Below are 19,496 nucleotides of genomic sequence, written 5' to 3' on the forward strand. Positions count from 1 at the left end.
CATATATATATCTATCTCTCAGGGGCCTCGCCAGCTATAATAAATGACCGCCACGCTTAGGAAAAATAAGCAAAGATTGCACCATGCTTAAAATGTTAGCGCCGTAGTATCCGACACCATACGTAGTACCAAAAATGTATTCACCTTTTAAAATTTTGTGCAACACACTCTGAAGTTTTTGGACATTTTCTGAAATTCCGCCACTCTTTAAAAAAATCCTGGCGAGAGGGCTAATGGCTAACACGAGTTAGAAGACAATTTTGTGAAAGCCTATTTAGCCTGACTTGTTCTCAATTCAATACAGTTAACATCAAACCATGAATTTGATCCATTAGTGCACATCTGTATTTTGATTTATTTAGTCCTGTGTAATGTATATCAGTTTTTTGGTACTGTAAGTAAAGGGTATTAATGCCTTTTGTAGGAACGTTAATTCAGTACTTTACCTGTACATATTATGCAAATGTTTATTCACGTTACAATCTCCTTCTAATGAAGATGAAGCAATAACATTGTTTGAAGGGCAAACTCAGTTTTTTTAACATTAAATCATTGCTCCTGGCTTATGTATTGTTGTAGTAATTGTTGCAAGGGACGGATGTTGTTACATTGTGCATTTTGCAACTCAATGTGAACACTAGAAAATTCATGCGCTCAGTTGAGTAGCGGAGGTTGTTTATTCAGTTTTCAAGACCTGGAGATCAAAAGGTTCAAACGCCTTGTGCATTTTCCTGTCTCTTTACACCCAATAGATAAATAGGTACCTGATAGGCTTGAAGTCTTTGGCATTGATTACTGGCTTGAATATGAATATATGTGTTTAATGCAATGACCGGGGTAATAATGTCAATTACAATAATGCAAGCAATATCAATACAAAATAAATATATAATGATAATATTATTTTTCAGTTCCAGGGAGCAAAGCACATTGTATGCCCTCGAGACATCAGACAGCTGTACTCCTTAAACAAGGTTGGCGTCGTCTATAGAAACCTGATCCCTGATTCATGGAGAAATGTTTAAACAATAATTTAAGTATGCATAAAAGATAATACATTTTATAATATTATGTCTCATCTGAACTACTGTACAATATAGCCAAATCTTAATATAATATTTCAAATATTTCAGTGTTAGGATTTTATGACCAACGGATGAGTATGATGATGCTGATGATGAATACGATGCTAAGATCCAGGTGATGAAAATGATGCTACTACTAATGATGTTAATAATAAAGATGATGATGATGATTATGATAAAGATTATGATTAGATGACAAAGATCATGATGGTGATAATGATAAAGATTTTGATGATGATAATATTGATAAAGATCATGATAATGATAACAATTTTGTTGATGATGATCATGTTTATGAAGAGATAACAAAGACCTTGATGATGAAGATGATGATGATATTGGTGCAGAACTAGATGACAATGACCCTGTCCATTTACGGTAAATGAAATCTGTCTCTTATACACATCTAGATGTGTATAAGAGACAGTATATATATGATTCATCATCCTATCAATAAACACACACACAGTGCAATTGAAGCATATGGTTTAATAACAAGTTTTTATTTTTTTATACAATGTAATGATGAATCCTATAATTGCGCATTTTACGAAAAACAATTACCTATTCTTTTGTCTCTGATGTGTATTCTAGCAGAGATATTAGTATCAACAGCTGTATGTAAAGGATGGGTTACATGAATGATAATCATATTAAATTGCATTGAAATGAGAATGACTTCCAATGACTCTGAATCTACCAGCTGTTAAATTTACCTTATTTTTCTCAGCATGTATATATACATATACATACATATATATACATTATATGGCCGCTTGCTGTTTTATGGGTTTTTCCCATTTGCCTTTCAAACTTATATATATTTTTTAAGAATCTCTATTGAGATCCAGCGCCGGCATTGATGCACGGTAGAGATTGCATCTTTAGATCTCCGATCTTGTTCACAAATTCACGGACTAGTGCTGTCTCGTAAGAATTTTGTAGGACGCGTTAAGAATGACAAAATATTCTCTGTATCTACTGGAACCGAGCCGCATAGCTTGTATTCCACTATTTGCATTCACACCTGGGCTGTGTATATATATATTGCCTTGGTTTGGCTCTGTATTATTAGTGGTCGTGGGACTAGTTTGGGCCCTACCTAAGCTGGTCGAACGTTTCGTTTGGGTCTGTACCCTAGCTGCACTGATGAGGCCTGGAAGGCCGAAACGGATCCGTCTGCAGATATTGGGATTCCTTGCAGTGGATGCTTAGTTTATTTTGTCATTCTTATCGGATTTTCTCTACTGTTCCGTTTTAATTTTAATTTTAAATTGTTTTGCATTATATGGCCGTTTGCTGTTTTATGGGTTTTTCCCATTTGCCTCTATATTTCATAGTGTGGTATTAATTATTCAATATTACATTACTTGGACAGTTTAATGTGGAAATATTCAAAAGTACTGGTATAAATAGAATACTAGACCCGGTTAATGAATTTTTATATTTTATTTGTATTTGTTGAGTGCCATACCAGATAATAGGTAGTTATCGCCGCACAACTACTTAACTTTAACGTTAGTACACAACATGCAACGCGATAGCACCGTCCCTTTGGTAAAGAAATCAAATTATGCATGCACTAATGTACGTCGAGTGCGTAAAATCCTGAAATTAACATACTGTACTCCACAGCGCAAGATGAAGAAATTATGACGTCATCCGTTAACGCTGTGCGGCGAAAACTACCTAATAATTAATGACTACAAATAATTTTGTATGGTATACATGACACTGAATGAATATTAAATAGTGGTAGGACAAGAAGCTATAACCTGCAGTCATTGAAATTTATATGGACATGGTTTGTGCTACCTGGCAGTTGTAGAGAGGTGCTTATAGTAGCTTTATGTTCACAGCGCTCCACAAAGACATCGGCTGAAATGAACCACAGCAGCAGGGTAACCCCTTACTTTTTCAAAAGACGCAGTGTTTTCTTTAAATTGCACATGAATTAGAAGTGTACACTGGTCCTCCATTTTATATGCTTATCTAAACTGAGCCACTCTTCTTAAGTACTTTTACCTGTTGAGTTTGTAAATAGCAGTTTGATGTGAGTCTTGATTAACTGAGCAATGGTTCGATCTAAGAACTTGGTGCGGGTGCTGAAAATATTATAAGACAAAAAATCATATAGGTCAATGACATAGTTATTGAAGATGCAAACAACAGCAATATACAAGATGGAAAAGCTCTTACTAAATGCTCTTTCTGATAGTCAACAAACTGCATTTAACCTGTACACTTTTAATAAAGTAATTTTTTCTCTTGCCAGGCTTAATTTACCTAATTTTGTATCATAATTTATACCTCAAATTTATACCGTACCTTCTTTAATTTTCTTTATTTTTGCTGTTCAACTTTTTGTGTGCTGTTTTAAAGTTTCAAGGCCCCAGGGAAGAACAGCCATTGGCTGAGTCTGGGCCACACGTGTATAAATAAAGTTTATTATTTATTATTATTATATTATTATTATTATTCATCCATGGTGTTTATTTCTGCAGGAGGCTACAAATAGGATGACATGATATTTGATCTTAAAAATAATGAGGAGGATCACTAGATAGTAATGAATATACAGTTATCTGGTGAGGAATAAAGGTATAAAAGGTTAAAGAAATCCCGACTCTTGGGACATTTATGAACGCATGATAACATAAAACGGATTAACATCAATACATTTATCAGGTGATTGGCATTGGCTAAAATGGTAAAATACCACTACTTTTGGGTATTTGTGAATGCATGTAAAAAGTATGAAAGAAACAGATATGTATGAAATTAACAATCAAATAGAGTTTCTGTGTTACCTAAGCCTAGGAATTAACCAATCAAAGAGAATAAACATTTAATGAGATTAAACAAATAAATAGAGTATAGTTGTTAATATTATAAATCTAGGAATAATCTGAACAAATACAAAAAAATATGTATTGAAGCTCCTTAAGTTGAGTTTTGGTATAAATCCCTGAATTATTAATCCTTAGGTGCCAATCTTCATGAGCTAATAAGATTAATTTTGAGCCCACATTTTTATGTCTATCACAATTGAAAAGTAAACATTCTACCATTTTTATGATAAAGATCAACCTTGTTAAATTCTTTTACAAGATAATTTTTACAGAGAGAAAAAATCCTTGTCTTGCATGAATAAAGTTTTACAACTATGCAAGTCAGAATAATGAGTTAATACTGCTAGATATTCAAATGAGCTCCATGGATAATCAAATATAAATCTGATTTCTCAGCATAAATTTTTAAGATGTGCGTATATTTCGATCAATATTATAGCAGCACAAAACAAGCATACTGTATAATTCAATATGAATTGAAAAACGTAATTCAATATTCAAATATGATTTGATTATAATACGGAGGTCCTAGAGGGTTGATGCATGTTCTGTTTTTGCGCCTGAAACTATGAAATAGATTTATGACAATTTTAGAAGGTTACCTTAAAACCTGAGGCCCAGACTTGAGACATCTTTATTTATAAATGTTGAAGGCAGACTCTGAGGAGTCGACACTTCGTGAGCATTCCCTCAGAAAGAATTAGTGCGATGTAAGTGCTGGTTAATTGATTTGACAGAAGGTGACTGATCTATTAAACTTGCTCTCTGTATTTATACCTTTGTATTAAATTCCGGATTTTTCTGATATTGAATTATATATCGGCCAACAAGTCTTATAAGAATATGTAGCAGTATAAATTATAAAAAACATTGCTAAAATAAAACAATCCTTCAAAATCTCCGGAGCTAAAATTTGGAACAAAATACCAATTGAAATGCAAAAAACCACGTCAACTCTAGATTTTAAAAAATCCTAAAAGGAAAAATATTTTTAAAATAGTTTTTCAATCCTTTTTACATTATATCTTGAAATTATTATTGTACTGTTAATTTCTTAGATATTTTTAGTAATACTTTCTCAAAGTTTTATCCAGAACTCTAAATTTTAAAATCTTAAAGGAAAATTACTTTTTAATTACGTCTTGATTCTTTTTATACTTTATTTATTATTGTACACTGTATATTACCTACAATATGTCTATTATCTCTTTCATTTGTAGTTGTAAGCTTTCTTCATTGAATATGATTTTATCCTGGTTAAATAAATTACAAATAAAAAAATAAAATAATGATCTGTATCCTGGGAGGGAGACATTCCAGTTGTGATAAGTAAGCAGAGATCTTTAGCATGCACATTCAGTGGCAGATCCAGGAATTCTAAATAGAGGGGGGGAGGGCCCAGGGAAGGACTTGCACAGATGAAATATACACCGCCTCAGGCCCGCCATGGTTGGGGCTGAGGCAAGAAAATGTACACCTCGATGGCCGGAAATAGCAGACTTAACTTGATTAAAACTTGGCATTTTCCCCCATTTTTTAAAAATAATTTCGAAAAATTTAGGGGAGGGGGTCACACTGGCCGGACAGGCCCTCAGCCCTGAATCCGCCACTGACTCTAAACCTAAGTTTGTACTGCAACCAGTGGCAACACCATGAGGAAGTGGTGGAGGGGGGAAAATTAAAGGCTATCCGACTAGAAGTATTAATTGGCCAATCTAATTTTTGGAACCACCACTACTAATTAACAATAATAATGATTCTGGGGACTTCTATAGCGATTTAGAGACAAATGATCTTGGAGCTAAATTCTCCCCATGGTTAAGCACACATGCAAACTCATCCAATGTCAATGCTTCTCTCTTGGGTAAGGTCTATTTTTACCCTGATGTCTAACCAATAGCATAATGTTCATTCATGTGTGAGCAAAATACAGCTACATGGCTAGTAATACCCCACAAGGGAGGACAGAATGTTACAGGTTGTGTCACAGATATAGATAATATGAAATGCATTAATCATTAATCCAATTATCAGAAGCTATAGAGCAAAGGTCTAATAATAAATTGTTTAAGAAGTGAAAGATGGCACCTCCTCCTTCTAATACAGGTATTCAAAATAGCAGATAAAAAAAAAGGAATTTTAATTCAAATACAGGTGTCCCTCCAATTAAAGACCACTTTGGGACCGTGGTTTCCATGGTTTTTAGCGCCTTTGGTCTCTAATTAGAATAATAAAGATAATTTTAAATTTGTTAATATGGGACCAAAAAAAGTGGTCTTTAATTAGAGGTGGTTTTTAATTAGAGGTGGTCTTTAATTTAGAATGAGACCTGTAGTAATAATAAGATTTATTAAAGCACACATATTTACTGTAGCAGTACTCAAGGTGATATTATGTGGATATCTTATTTATAGAAAAGGTTTACCAAAACAGAGATATATCTATGCGAAATGATAAAATCTATGCTGTTATGGGATTCTCTCCAGGGACGCGAGAATGTGTTCCACAGGTGTTTGAATCCAGTGATTAGCGTAATGATGTGCAGCACATAAAGTACACACTGCTGGTGTAATGCACTTTAAAGCACTTTCCAGCCTATCAAACATGTAATATGCCTAAATATGGTCATGAAGTGATGTCATATAGGCATATCATGACCATATATAGGCATATTTGACTATATATGGGCATACAACAGTTTTTTGTCAAAGAAAATTTTTTAATCTGGACAAAGCTTAAAGTCCAGACTATCAAAATTTATTTGACAAACATGTGACATGCCTAAATATGGTCATGACATCACATCATGACCATATATAGGCACATCATGACTATATATGAGCATACAACAGTTTTTTGTCAAAGAAAATTTCCGTCTTTACATTATTATCAATATTAAGATTTGACAAAATTATGAATTCTAAAATAAATTTTACTATATTGTAGCCCAATATGATTTTCATTTCCATGTAAGCAAAAATATATTTCTGTACACAAATCTAAATGGAACATCAATAGAGATATTAAATTATGATTGATAATTCTTATTTCAATAGACTTAAATGCAAAACCACAATTTTTTAACCAGCGTTTTGTTATGGAATTATGGCATTCTCCAACGTTTTATTTCAATTTCTATTTTAAAAGGAACACCAAAAATGTAAATATTGGTTTAGTTTTATAATTCTCTGATTGAAATTTTATTTATATTCTGCAGCTCCAATCATTGCTTGATATGCTATTGAGATGAGAAACCAAGTAATAGATGTACTCACAAATTTCTCTTTTCATCAGGTTTCTTCAGCTTATTAGCTTCGACAATCAGGCAAGGACGGTCACACAATCGAAATATATGTCGCACTTGATCAACTAGTTTGTTTCTATTGGCTCCGTTAGCAAAATCTATATGGAAAGAATTAGGTACAATAAAACAAGTAGAATTGGTTTAATACCAACAATTGATGATAAGGATAACATAAAACTACGGGTTGGGTTAAAGTTATGACTCCTGCAGGGGCGGATCCACAGATCTATGAAAGGGGGTTCAAAGTGGGGCCGACCGAGATAACACCACCTTAAGGGTCCGGAGGCATTCCCCGGCGAAATTTGTGTTTTCTAGATGCCCGAATAAAACATCTGAGGCGTTTTTGGCGACTGAGTAGCCGACAGCTTTCCCTAATTTTACTCTTTAATTCAACAAAGACCCCCTTTTTTGTTTTTCCAAATTTATAAGGAGACTTAAGCCCTGTCCAGACTATCAAATTTTATTTGAAAAAAAAATGTGACATGCCTAAATATGGTCATGATGACATCACATCATGACCATATATAGGTACATCATGACTATATATGGGCATACAACATCTTTTTGTCACACAAAATTTGATTGTGTGTACAGAACTTAGAGCATGTAGCATCTTAGGCCTTGTCCACACAATAAAATTTTATTTGACAAAAACATATGACATACCTAAATATGGTCATGATGACATCACATCATGACCATATATAGACACATTAATAAAAACAAATATACTCCATTCTCAGCCACAAGCAGGTTTCATTGTCCTTTGACAGATTCATGAGAATACAATGCTTTCAAATGTAATCCACACTTGAATCCAATTCATCATTGGCTTCTAAATTCATAGCCTAATAATTATATCATTCACATATGAATGACCACATTTCATCAACGACCTTTGAACTCCAATCCCATAATTGATCTTTCAATAGCCCGAATGTATGAATTGGATATTGAATGACCATCTTATTCTCCTACAGACCTGAGAATGATTTGCGAATGACCCCCATTCTACTGCTGACCATGAAGTCGCACGCTGATAATTGATGTACGTTTGAGTTTAAATTATGCTGCAGTTCCAACGTCGATGCGATGTGTGGACAACTGGACAGAACACCGGGATCTACTAACACCACAGGCTGACCATCACACCGTTGGCTCTGTATTTGCAAGATAAATATATTTAATATTTAGGTAAATTTCTTTAATATTATGCTAAAAGTAAAATAAATAGTAAATATATATAGTTTGTATAGTTTCACCCATGAGGTATTAACGTGTTATAGCAGCATCCAATCAAATTCAACATTGCAATCAGTTCAAACATAGCATAAATGACTGGATAAAACAGGTAAAGAATAATTAAAAGTTAATTAAGATACACATTCAAAAGACATCAATTAGATAAAAATACAAGAAAAACACCAAAATCATTGGGAAAAAAACAGTAAATGTTATTAGAAAATCTCCATAAAGATCAAGGAAAAATTAATTACATCAAACATTTTTATTTTATTATTTTATTTACACAAAATTTCAATATTAAAAAAGTGTAAACAAGGAGACATAAGGAAAAACATGGGGGGGGGGAAGGGGGTGGGTCTTATCTCAAACATACATTGGTCAGGATTAGCAGATTAGCCATTTTGCCATTGGTGGAAGACTTCGTTGTTTTGGTAATGAATTTCTTGGCTTTTCACATTTAATTTTGGGCCATAATGAAATGCTTGACCACACTGGTACATGGAAATTAAATCGAAAATTAGCTTGTTTTGGAATACCACACTCCATTCTTTCTCCATTCCTTGATTTTTCTTCTCATTTTTTTTTTTTTTTTGGGGGGGGGGGGGAGTGGTCCTATCCTTGTTGCCCATCCCACCTCATCCGTCCCGAGCAAATCTTCCCAGCTCAGTTGCCTTCGTTTACTACTGTATGCTAGTTTTTTGTTATACTGTATCGCAATTTTCAACGTACAGTAGATCTAGCCACCCGTGAGTTCTTCCACATTAGTATGTGTGCATTAAATTTCATATATTTATCAAATCATTATTAATTATTAATAGTATATTCTATGTTTGGTCATGTTTTGCATAGGTCTATTTCACTATGTTTACTTATTTTTCATTTGAAACAGCTGCAAAATTACAGGTACCAGTAATACTCCATAACAAAATGCAATAATTCAATAACATTGATAACATAAATCAAATACAATAAAAAACAAAAGGTTAACTAAATAGTTTGCACAAAAGGACCGACTGCCATATGCAATAAAGACAAACGTTGATCTAGTATTATTGTAGAATTACTAGAATAGCACAATATTATGCAGCTGTACACCATTCAAATTCTGGGAAACTCGGGTGCTTTTATTCTCATGAATAAAACAACTTAAGTTCCTAGGCCTCATAATGAGACTTCAATATATAGGGCATCGATGCATTCAAACTGGGGGATTACTGTAATTTGGGTGACGGAAAAACAAAATCAGAGATTAAAATGTTTTGATACTAGTTTATTGTATTTTAAATACACTGCTGCACATTACTGTCTACTATCGTTATGAATTTCCAGGGACTTGTTTAAAGCTGAAGTAGTAGAAGATATACGTACAGTGGTGGCTCTAGGATATAATTTCTGGGGGGACTGAGCTGATTAGAAGGAAAAGCATCCTAGCCACCAAGCTCCAGCTGAACTTAAATATGAAATCAGAAAAAAAATTATAAGGAGCATTGGATATAAAGATGTTATTCTATTTATTTATTCAATGTTTTATGTTTTTTTTTTTTTACATATAATGACAAAGCATATTGCACAGTGATTATGATGCTTAGTTTACCAACCATTCATCTGTGAGATTGTGCAACAATGTTGTCATATTCGCTTGCATCCTTTGGGCACAGAACATTATCTATGTGCCTCTCTCTTCCCAGAATATCATTCTGAGAATAACTCGGAATGATGTTGTCTGCTGGCGTGGTGCTGAGCATTCTCACCAGAGAGTGGAGAAAGACCACAAGTTATAATGCGCAATCAGTGCAACTGTCAGATAACGGAGCAAGACTAACATTAGTAAACGTGTATTTGACAGAAAGTACAATGACATTATAACATCATCACTATGTACAGTACATTAACAATTATTGATCAAAGTTAATTAAACCTTTTAACACTAACTGATGCTGATAGAAGATTTACAGTGGATCAAGATTAAATGTTAATATTTATTTAATTGACTGCATCCAAAATAACACCTGTGGAAATGGTTATAATCGTCTCAATCATTAATACTGAGTTCAGCACAAAAAAAACCCACCAAATAATTAATTAAAAAAAAAATTAAAAAAAAAAAGCAGCACAAATTGACTCGCAGTAAAATGTACAAGGCATGACTGTGTCTACAAGATAGCTTTTGAAGGATGTTAGAACAACCAACACATTTAGAACAGGAGTAGGGACAGACGCTTTTACACAAAGACAAGTGTACCACAAACACACATGCTGATTCTTGGGACATTAGCAACAGTATCCAAGGCAGGGGCAGATTCCTTGGGGAGGGGAGAAGGCGAGCCGGCAAATTTCAGTCTGAGAGTGCCATTTCTGCCCATCTAGAGGTGCCATAATAAAAAAATTTTCTTACCTCAGCCCCAACCATCACGGTGTAGACCCTCCATCTGTGAAAGTCCCCTCTGTTTGGAATTCCTGGATCTGCCACTGCAAGTGGTGGGCCTTAAGTGGGGGGGGGGCTGATTTGATAAGCTTAACAATTATTCTGAAGTATAAAGGCATCTTATTCCTCAGCTAGCTTTATTTCTAGGGTTTAGTGAAATCATCACTCTCCCCATGCATTCTGTTTGATAATGGTAACCACCATATATCATCAAAATGTGGATTAAGTTATCAAATTCATTACTAAAATGTGACCTTTTTGAAGCATCAAACAAGCATTGATCCTTTTTGACAAAAAATATATCTAATTCGATTTATACTTCACTTATAGTACAGTACTACTATATCCTATTAACATTACTTCCAAGTGAATTAATATTTAATAAGTTAGAATCTCATAATATGTTACGACAATACAGTTGTGTTTATTTAACAACAGAATTTCATTAACATTTCATTCTCTGCCCACGGCATTCATATATCTGACAAATATATGAACTTGTCTACCAGGTGAACTTATAATATAAATATTTGAATTATTCTGGAGATGCATGAAGTACAAATGGTGGAGGAAATCTCCCAGGGCCTTGGGTTTGGATACACATGGAGGCAATACATGGTTATAAAATATTATTCAAATTTATTTAATATTAATGTAATGTACTGTATTTCGATTTAAATAGCACTTAACCAAGTCTCAAAGCACTTGAGGTGTGGACTAGCTGACACAGTAAGTGTCTCTTCATGTCTAAGCTACCCGGTAAACAGTTACTAGCTATCTCTCATTTGTCCACAACAAGGGCTGCATCAACTAGTACACCGGGTTAACCCCCTATTCGTCTCGAAAGATGTACTGGGTTCTTTATAGTGCACACCAGCCGTTATTCTTTTGTTAGTTGTTCCAAGCTGACCTTACAAGATATGTTTCAAGTAAATCATATTTAATAAGTTGAACTCTTATAACAGTGGCTGATTCAAGCCGGCCCAGCCCCCCAGACCCCTACATTTTTCAAAATTATAAAAAAAAATGGAGAAAAAAAAATTATAATCAAATTGAAGTCTGAGAATACCATTTCCTGGAGGTGGTGTACAGTAATCATAAATTTTATTTCCTCAGCCCCAACCATGGTGGGGCTGAGGTGGCTGGACCCTCTATATGTGAATGTCCCTCACTGGGCCACCTCTATTTCTAATTCCTGGATCCGCCTGGATTTCTTGGGAGTCGTCTATGATCGCTGGCACTTTCCGGGGCAGTACACTGTCGGAGATGTCTTGGTGTCTGAGGCGCACGGTATTATTACTATGACGGGATGATCACTGAGGCATTTCCCCTTCCTGGAGTTGCCGGCAATTGTTGATGTGAGATATGTATTCTGTGTGTGTATGTTTTGTATGTTTGGTATTCAAACTGACAAGCCACCGCTTCTTTTGATGCCTATGTAAACAATTTGCAATTTGTAATTTGTTGTGGATTTTTTCTGAATAAATGTATCATTTACATGAAAAAAAACCAAAAAACAATAAAGTCATGTTTATTCAACAACAGTATTTCGTTACTGCATTCTCTGCTCACAGCATTCATATATGTGGCAAAGACAAGCCAAACCAGTCACTCGTTGCAAATCCAGTTTCAGAGATAATGGCCAAAACATGCTGGAATGACAAAATTTTTTAAATCTATTTTATTACACTAAACTAACTTTTATATACCTATATATCATGCTATGCTGTTATTTTCCCTCATTTTCAATGTTAAGATAACAATTTTTAACGATTTGGTAATGGTTTCTGCCTGAGAAATTGCCCAGAATCATAAACTTTAAAGGCTAATTTCTCAAATAGTGTTCTTTAAACAGCTGTATGTTTAAACTTTTGTAACTTCATAACGAAATGTCGGATTTGAATGATTCTTTTAACATTTTATAGCTCTCATTTTATTGTTTAACCCTGCATTAATAACTAAAAATCAATTTTTGCGATGAGTGACTGGTTTGGCTTGATTTTGCCACATATCTGTTAACAATTACTAATTGTCTAACATGTGCATTTTGTGGGACAACATGTTTATAAATTTTTTTGAGTATTTGCCTTTTTTGTAATATTCTGTTGATTTAATTGTAAACATTGAATAGAACTAACAGAAAGAGTTCTAGTTTTGCTTGGAATCCAAGCCTACCACCGACAACAACATGTTCTCAATTTTTAATGAGAAGGGGGTGGAGTGGGGGAAGGAAATAATGTTATTGCATGACCACTTGGCTTAGCCTAATTTTATGACAGTTCTATGATAAAAATACCATTCACAAATCATACATTTTTAAACAATTGGTTGATTGTCATCCTGGAAAGGTGTTTAAACATCAATAAATGATGAAGAAAAGAGTAGTCAATAAATAGAAAATTTTATTCACTTACAATATTGTTGGTATATACAAATAGAAAACCATACATCAACCACAACATCCCATAAACACAATGTTTAATTTGTAAACCTTTTGTATTGTATATGATTATATTTTAACTGAATTTGACAATAAAATAATATAGATGTTTTAATACATTTGCCACTTATATTTAAGCTAATTTTTTGCTTAATTTTAGTGGCCAGTAATGAATATGTCAATATCTACTGCTCAGTACTTTACTGTTAATGTTCTATTGATTCTGATTTTATATTTTTGAAATTATAATCTTATCTTTTAAATTGTTAAATTGTAATCATAACTTTTTACTTTGTAAATTTAATTTGAATTTTTATAAACTAAATATGTACTTTTAAGAATGATTTTGTAATTTGTTTAACTTGACGAGTTCTGAAACAGCCCACAACATAAAAATTGAAAGTCTATAGTAAAAATTAGGAATTTCATCTAGATTTGGAAATACTTGGAATATGAATGTTTTCAATATTTGTATATAATTTATGCTATGTTTTATTGAATCAAACAGAGAATGTCAACTTGGAATAATAATGAATCATCTATGATTATGTAGGTTAATTAATGTGGCTGCTGCCTGGTGTGGTGGAAATACGCTATCATCCAATGCAGACTGTATGTAGGTCATGATAAACATCAGGTGAGAACATGCTGCGATGGTCCTCTTATTGATAATGAATATTGCTGTTGATGAGATAAGTTTCATCATCATCATCATTTCATCATTGTCATATTGCCAACACCATTGATCATGATCATCATCATTATCATCACATTGTTTTCATCATCATCATCATCATCATCATCATTATCATCATCTTCAGGATCATCATCATCATTTCACCATTGTCACATCATAGCCAAAACCATGATGATGACGATCATGATCACCATGATTATCATTATTATTATTGTTATCATCATCATCATCAACATTATTATCATCATGATCAGGATCATCATCATAATAATCACGATCATCAACATAGAATAGAATATAACATTTATATAGCGTCGGTATCCGCCGCATATATTATAACACTCACTCATGGCGCTTCTGCAAATGTTTTATTGGATATATTCATTGCAGCAGTGAAAAGGAATGTTTTCATCAACATCAACATCATCATTTCATCTTCATAACAATCATCGTCAGGATCATCATAATCACTGTCATCATCACCTTCAACATAATCAAAATTCAACTTGAAGTACAAACATTAAAAAAGAAGAAATGTTACGATGAGTTGAATGAGAATGAAAAAATATTGATGGGCATGCAAAAATGAAAATGCAAAAAACCCCACTGAGATAAACAGCTTAGACTTACATATTCCTTTCTAGTTCATTGTCACTACTATAGTACCAGGAAAAGGAATAGTCAGGGTTCTTGGAAATGACAAGTTGATCTGTCCTCTTACAGTTAACTCATTACCCCATCTTGAGACAACTGCTAAGTATTAAGGACTATTAACATATCATCATTATCAACAACTGCTAAAATACTTTAAATTCTTAAAGTACTATTATCAATTGTTTAAGCATTAAATGCGCTGTGTTTCTTGTATCTGTAAATGTACTGTATTTAGTTAAAACGTATTTAGTTAATTGACGGAATTCCTGCGCTATGGTCGGACAACAACATTAAAAAGACAACTCATTCACCACATACAGCTCTATACAGCTGGTCCAATCAGATGTCATCATCATCCAATTTCAAATTCCTACATTAATAGGACAATGGCTCAAACTAATGCTGTTATCACAAATATATTCAATTCATTATGTCTTATAATTTCAAATTATTCTCTGCAATTAACCTCATTCGTAATGTAATTATAGAAGTGCAAATTTCTATGAATTTCGTATTCGATGAAGGAACAAATTAATAAAATCTATAGTAATTAGCGAACGTCTTCTATAGCGAGGAATCATAAATAATGATTATCACATGGGTACACATTTGCTTTATGAGTAACCAGTGTTGGCAAGATTTGTTTTAGTATTCTGAATTGGGAATAAAGTAAAAAAAAACCAAAACACAATAGGTTTACTGTTGTCACAAAAATGCCAAGAATATTAATTGCGAGTAAATTTAAGATGTATACACTCTTTTTCTCGTACCAACAAACATGCAAATCTTTTTAGTACTGTCACATTTATAATTCCAGCAAACCTATGAACATTAATCAAGCAATTCCAGCAAGATTTAAATGGATCTGGATGTTCTAGATGTGTGTTGCTTTTAAAAGCAAGCGCTCTTTAATCGTCAATAACATTCATGAATGTCCAGTACTGACTGTTACTATGTTCACTCTTTAAACTTTGATGTATGAGGCAGTAAATTCCTGAACTCTGATGTATGAGGGGGGAGGGGAGTGGAGAATACAACCACAGATGCAGTGGGGATCTAGGAATTTGAATTAGAGGGGCCCAGAAAAGGACTTTTACAGAAGAGGATGTACACCACCTTATCCCCATCATGGATGGGGCTGAGGCAAGAAAATTTATGATTATGACACCTACCTGTAGATGGCTGGAAATCTCAGACTTATGAAAATATTTTTTTTTTATAATTTTGAAAAATTTAGGGGTGAGGGGAAGACTGGTCGAGTGGGCTCCCTTGAATCTGCCACTGATGTGCAGACAAAAGGAATCAGGAATATTGATCTGAAATTTTTAACTAATTGGTGATTTTTTAAATTTTTACAAAGACAAGAGCGAAAGCTCACCAGTCCGCACGTTCCTCCACGCTTATATACAGTTAAAGGTACAAGTTATTATATTGGTTTTTTGGAAGAGCTAATAATATAGAAATGTTTAAATAAATAGAATGTTTAGTTGTACAAAAAAAATTATTATTTAGAATGTTCATTTGTACAAAATTAAAATATCTTATAATTGAAAAAAATAATATTTCTTAAAAATGAAAAAAAAAAAAAATTAAAACCAAGACGCGATTTGAACTCACAATCTTAAGTTGTTTAGAACACATCCTTAACCGACCACGCCATCCATGCAACATGCTCTATTAGTGGTAATGGCAGTAATGTACAGTCTTTGCTGAAACCCCTGTTTTGTTTTGTAGGTGTAGGGGGGAACCCTGGGGTCCAACTTAAAAAGGGGCGATAAGCGTTTGTTGGAAATCTGTTCAAACCTGGCGACGCTGGAGGCTTTTAAAGTTTTGGTAACAAGAACAAGAACAGCAGCGAGGCTTGCCTTGCGCAGACCTATTAATCTTTATAATTGATCCATTTATAATTATAAAATGTTTTGTATTCAGATCATTTATTTGTTACTCTAGAATGTATCTATTTGGTTATGAGCTTCATTACAGCCAAATGAGGATGGATGGTTAATGGTAATGGTAATGGTTGGAGACTTATATAGCGCAAAGTACATGGTCTCTATGCGCAAAACAAGGAAAAACAAGAAAAAACAAAGCTATCCTAGGCTACACAGAAACTAAAAGTCAGAAGACAAATTTACACAAGCATACTGTACATCAAAGAAATTCACAATATGACACGAGGTCGAAAAATAATATATATTTAGATGTTCCCAGGATCGAATACAAAAAAAAGAAGCTTTAGCTGCAGAGGTGCCAATTTATGGAATTCAAATCACTTCAGAAGTGCTAAATCTCTACTTGATTTTTAAAGGAAATATTTAAATCCAGTCTAGTGCTTTCTGTGGATCATTTTTACTATTTGTCTTGATTTTGTAAATTTTTATCCAAACTCTGATATTTTTTAATGTTCTACTTCAATGATTTGAATTGCTTTGTCGTTTTTTGGTTGTTGTAAATTGCTTCTTTTGAAATTAATTTAATAAGATATTCCATGTTCACTTTACTCTCATCCATATTATTTGCTAATTTTAATGTTGTTATTTGTTTCTCTTTTATAAATTGTATTTTTCGTAATTTTCTCCATGTGATTCTAACTGATTTATTTTATGTCCACGGACAAGAAGAAGAATAGCATTGTAATATTTTTTAATGATATTTTACTGTTGAATTGAGTTTTTTTCCATGGTTAAATAAAGACATTATTACTATTACAAAATGTGTGCTGATAAAAAAAATTAATAATGATCCATCTGCTTATAAATCTCCTGCCCTTTATCTCTATATAGGCTTCTAAATTAGAGGGTGATGAATTTAAGAATACTGTAATTGAGATACTGTGGAGTCAAATAATAACCGCTGACTACATGTAACACTACACCATATGAATGAAATGAACTCAATTAGCACTGTACTCATTTGCATGAATTATCGTTACCGTAAAAGGCAATCAGTTTCAATTTAAGACTAAAATGTCGGTCTTGGAATAATAACCAGAAATACTAAAACTTGTGGCAAAAACTATCAAAAGAGCTACAATACTGTAAAAATTTAAATTTTTTTTAGTTCTCAAATGCACCAGAAATGTAATATGGATGAAAACTATTAATGTATTAACAATGACAATTACAACAATAACAAAAAAATTGTCTACAAAAAGTATTTATCCAGAAAATATAATGAATTTGAGATAACCATACCTTTTGGCTGAGTCCATATTCTTCTCTTAGAGTATCCGACTCGTTAGTCATGTGACTTACGGTGGCCACTTTCTTCTGGCATGCTGTCAAGCCTGTCCTTTGATAATTTGAGCTGTGGATAGCCCCATCATTTCTGCTTTGTTCAAAGTTTATCCCAATCAGATTCAAATCATTCCTAATGGATAAATCTTTCTCACATGTTGACGATGTCTGTTTATCAGTTTTTGTTGATTCCTGTTGGAAATGTGTGTTTAATATTTTACCAGATATTTTTGCATCTTCAGATTTTCTTTCTTTTTCTGCCATTTTTCTTCTGAATTCTAATTGCTTTTCCCTTTGTCGTTTAAGACGCTCTTCCCGCGCAATTTGTTCTTGAGTTTTAAAGCCTGTTGACTCACAGATTAACCTCTCATTGTTATGAGTTATGCTACTTCTGGATGATACATGCTCATAAACTTTTAATGGTTCATCAATTTTTCTTATTTTAGTATCTATTACTGTGTGTGAATGCTTGGGTGAACACTTTCCAGATGTACTTCCATTTCTCCCAAGACTTACTTTGTCTGTGTAGTTCACAACTTGATGGTGTTTCATAATACTCTCTTCTTCGCTTGAAGAATCATAGGTAATAACACGTTTTCTTTTCCCTTTCTTGGTTTTTGTCATTTCATCAATGTTTGCTTGAATTTTTAGATGCTCCAAGCACTTACCTCGTCTTGTTTTTGTATTAATGATATTGTTAGGGTTTATTGTCATATCAAATATGCTTGTGTCCTCTTTGGTTTTCATATCATTCTCTTCGTAAACCACAAAGCTATCGTCACCATAATCTTCATCTTGTTGGGGTACCTGTGAGAATATTTCCTCATCGTCGATGATGGACCTTGGTGCCAATCTAAAGCGGTTGTTTACATTCAGATTATCTGAGTCTCTTAGCGACTGTAAATAAACTGCCTGCAAATCAGCTGAAATATAATATTATTATCATATAATGCTCAATAGTAATAATAAATAATAATAATCAGATATTCACAATGTGCTATTTTCAAATAATTATTATATGATTGATTGTAAATTTTTATTTGTTATTTGTAATTCATTTCATTTCTTACTGCTATTATTATAATTAGTATTATTGCTATAGAATACAAATTTTGACTGCTCATGAGAGGAACGGTGAAATCAATTGCCCTGAGGTGATGTGGAGACAGTAGGGTAGGTCTTCACATCACCAAGGAGCTGTAGATTTTACCGTTTCTCAAATCTAGAGCAGTAAATATTTGTTTTATATACCTCATACATAGATTTCACAAAATTAAAAAAGTACCACCAAGTAGGCCTACTTCCTAGGCCTACGTGGTCAAAGGGCCAATCTCTCTCGTCGTACCGACGAACCAGTTTCAGGGCCCAAAGGGTAGGGGAGGATCCCCATCGATAACATAATATGATAGTTACTCTAGTATACTGTAAGTAATTTTCCTTACCCTCTGCTACAAGTCCACCCACTAACCATTGAATAATATATGAATAAAATCTCTATTTTCTTAGCCTAAACAGAGATTTCTATGGAGCAGAAGATTCTAATCAGTGTAGTTTTGTG

At 33.4% G+C, this 19,496-nt stretch overlaps 1 protein-coding gene across 1 annotated transcript in view; it reads right to left on the reverse strand.

Annotated features, from left to right (window-relative positions):
- LOC117123924 (Fanconi anemia group M protein-like) overlaps positions 1–19,496 on the reverse strand; it is a gene marked incomplete in the record, with an annotated part of 52,682 nt that overhangs the window by 9,741 nt on the left and 23,445 nt on the right. Inside the window, 5 exon segments of the mRNA XM_033270002.1 lie at positions 2,901–2,963; positions 3,111–3,190; positions 7,213–7,339; positions 8,224–8,401; positions 17,897–18,861. Coding sequence (XP_033125893.1) covers positions 2,901–2,963; positions 3,111–3,190; positions 7,213–7,339; positions 8,224–8,401; positions 17,897–18,861 — 1,413 coding nt within the window.

The sequence above is a fragment of the Anneissia japonica genome, unplaced genomic scaffold (assembly GCF_011630105.1).
Source record: "Anneissia japonica isolate Jap-2015-1 unplaced genomic scaffold, ASM1163010v1 scaffold287736_len1891122_cov214, whole genome shotgun sequence".
Classification (NCBI taxonomy): Eukaryota; Metazoa; Echinodermata; class Crinoidea; order Comatulida; family Comatulidae; genus Anneissia; species Anneissia japonica.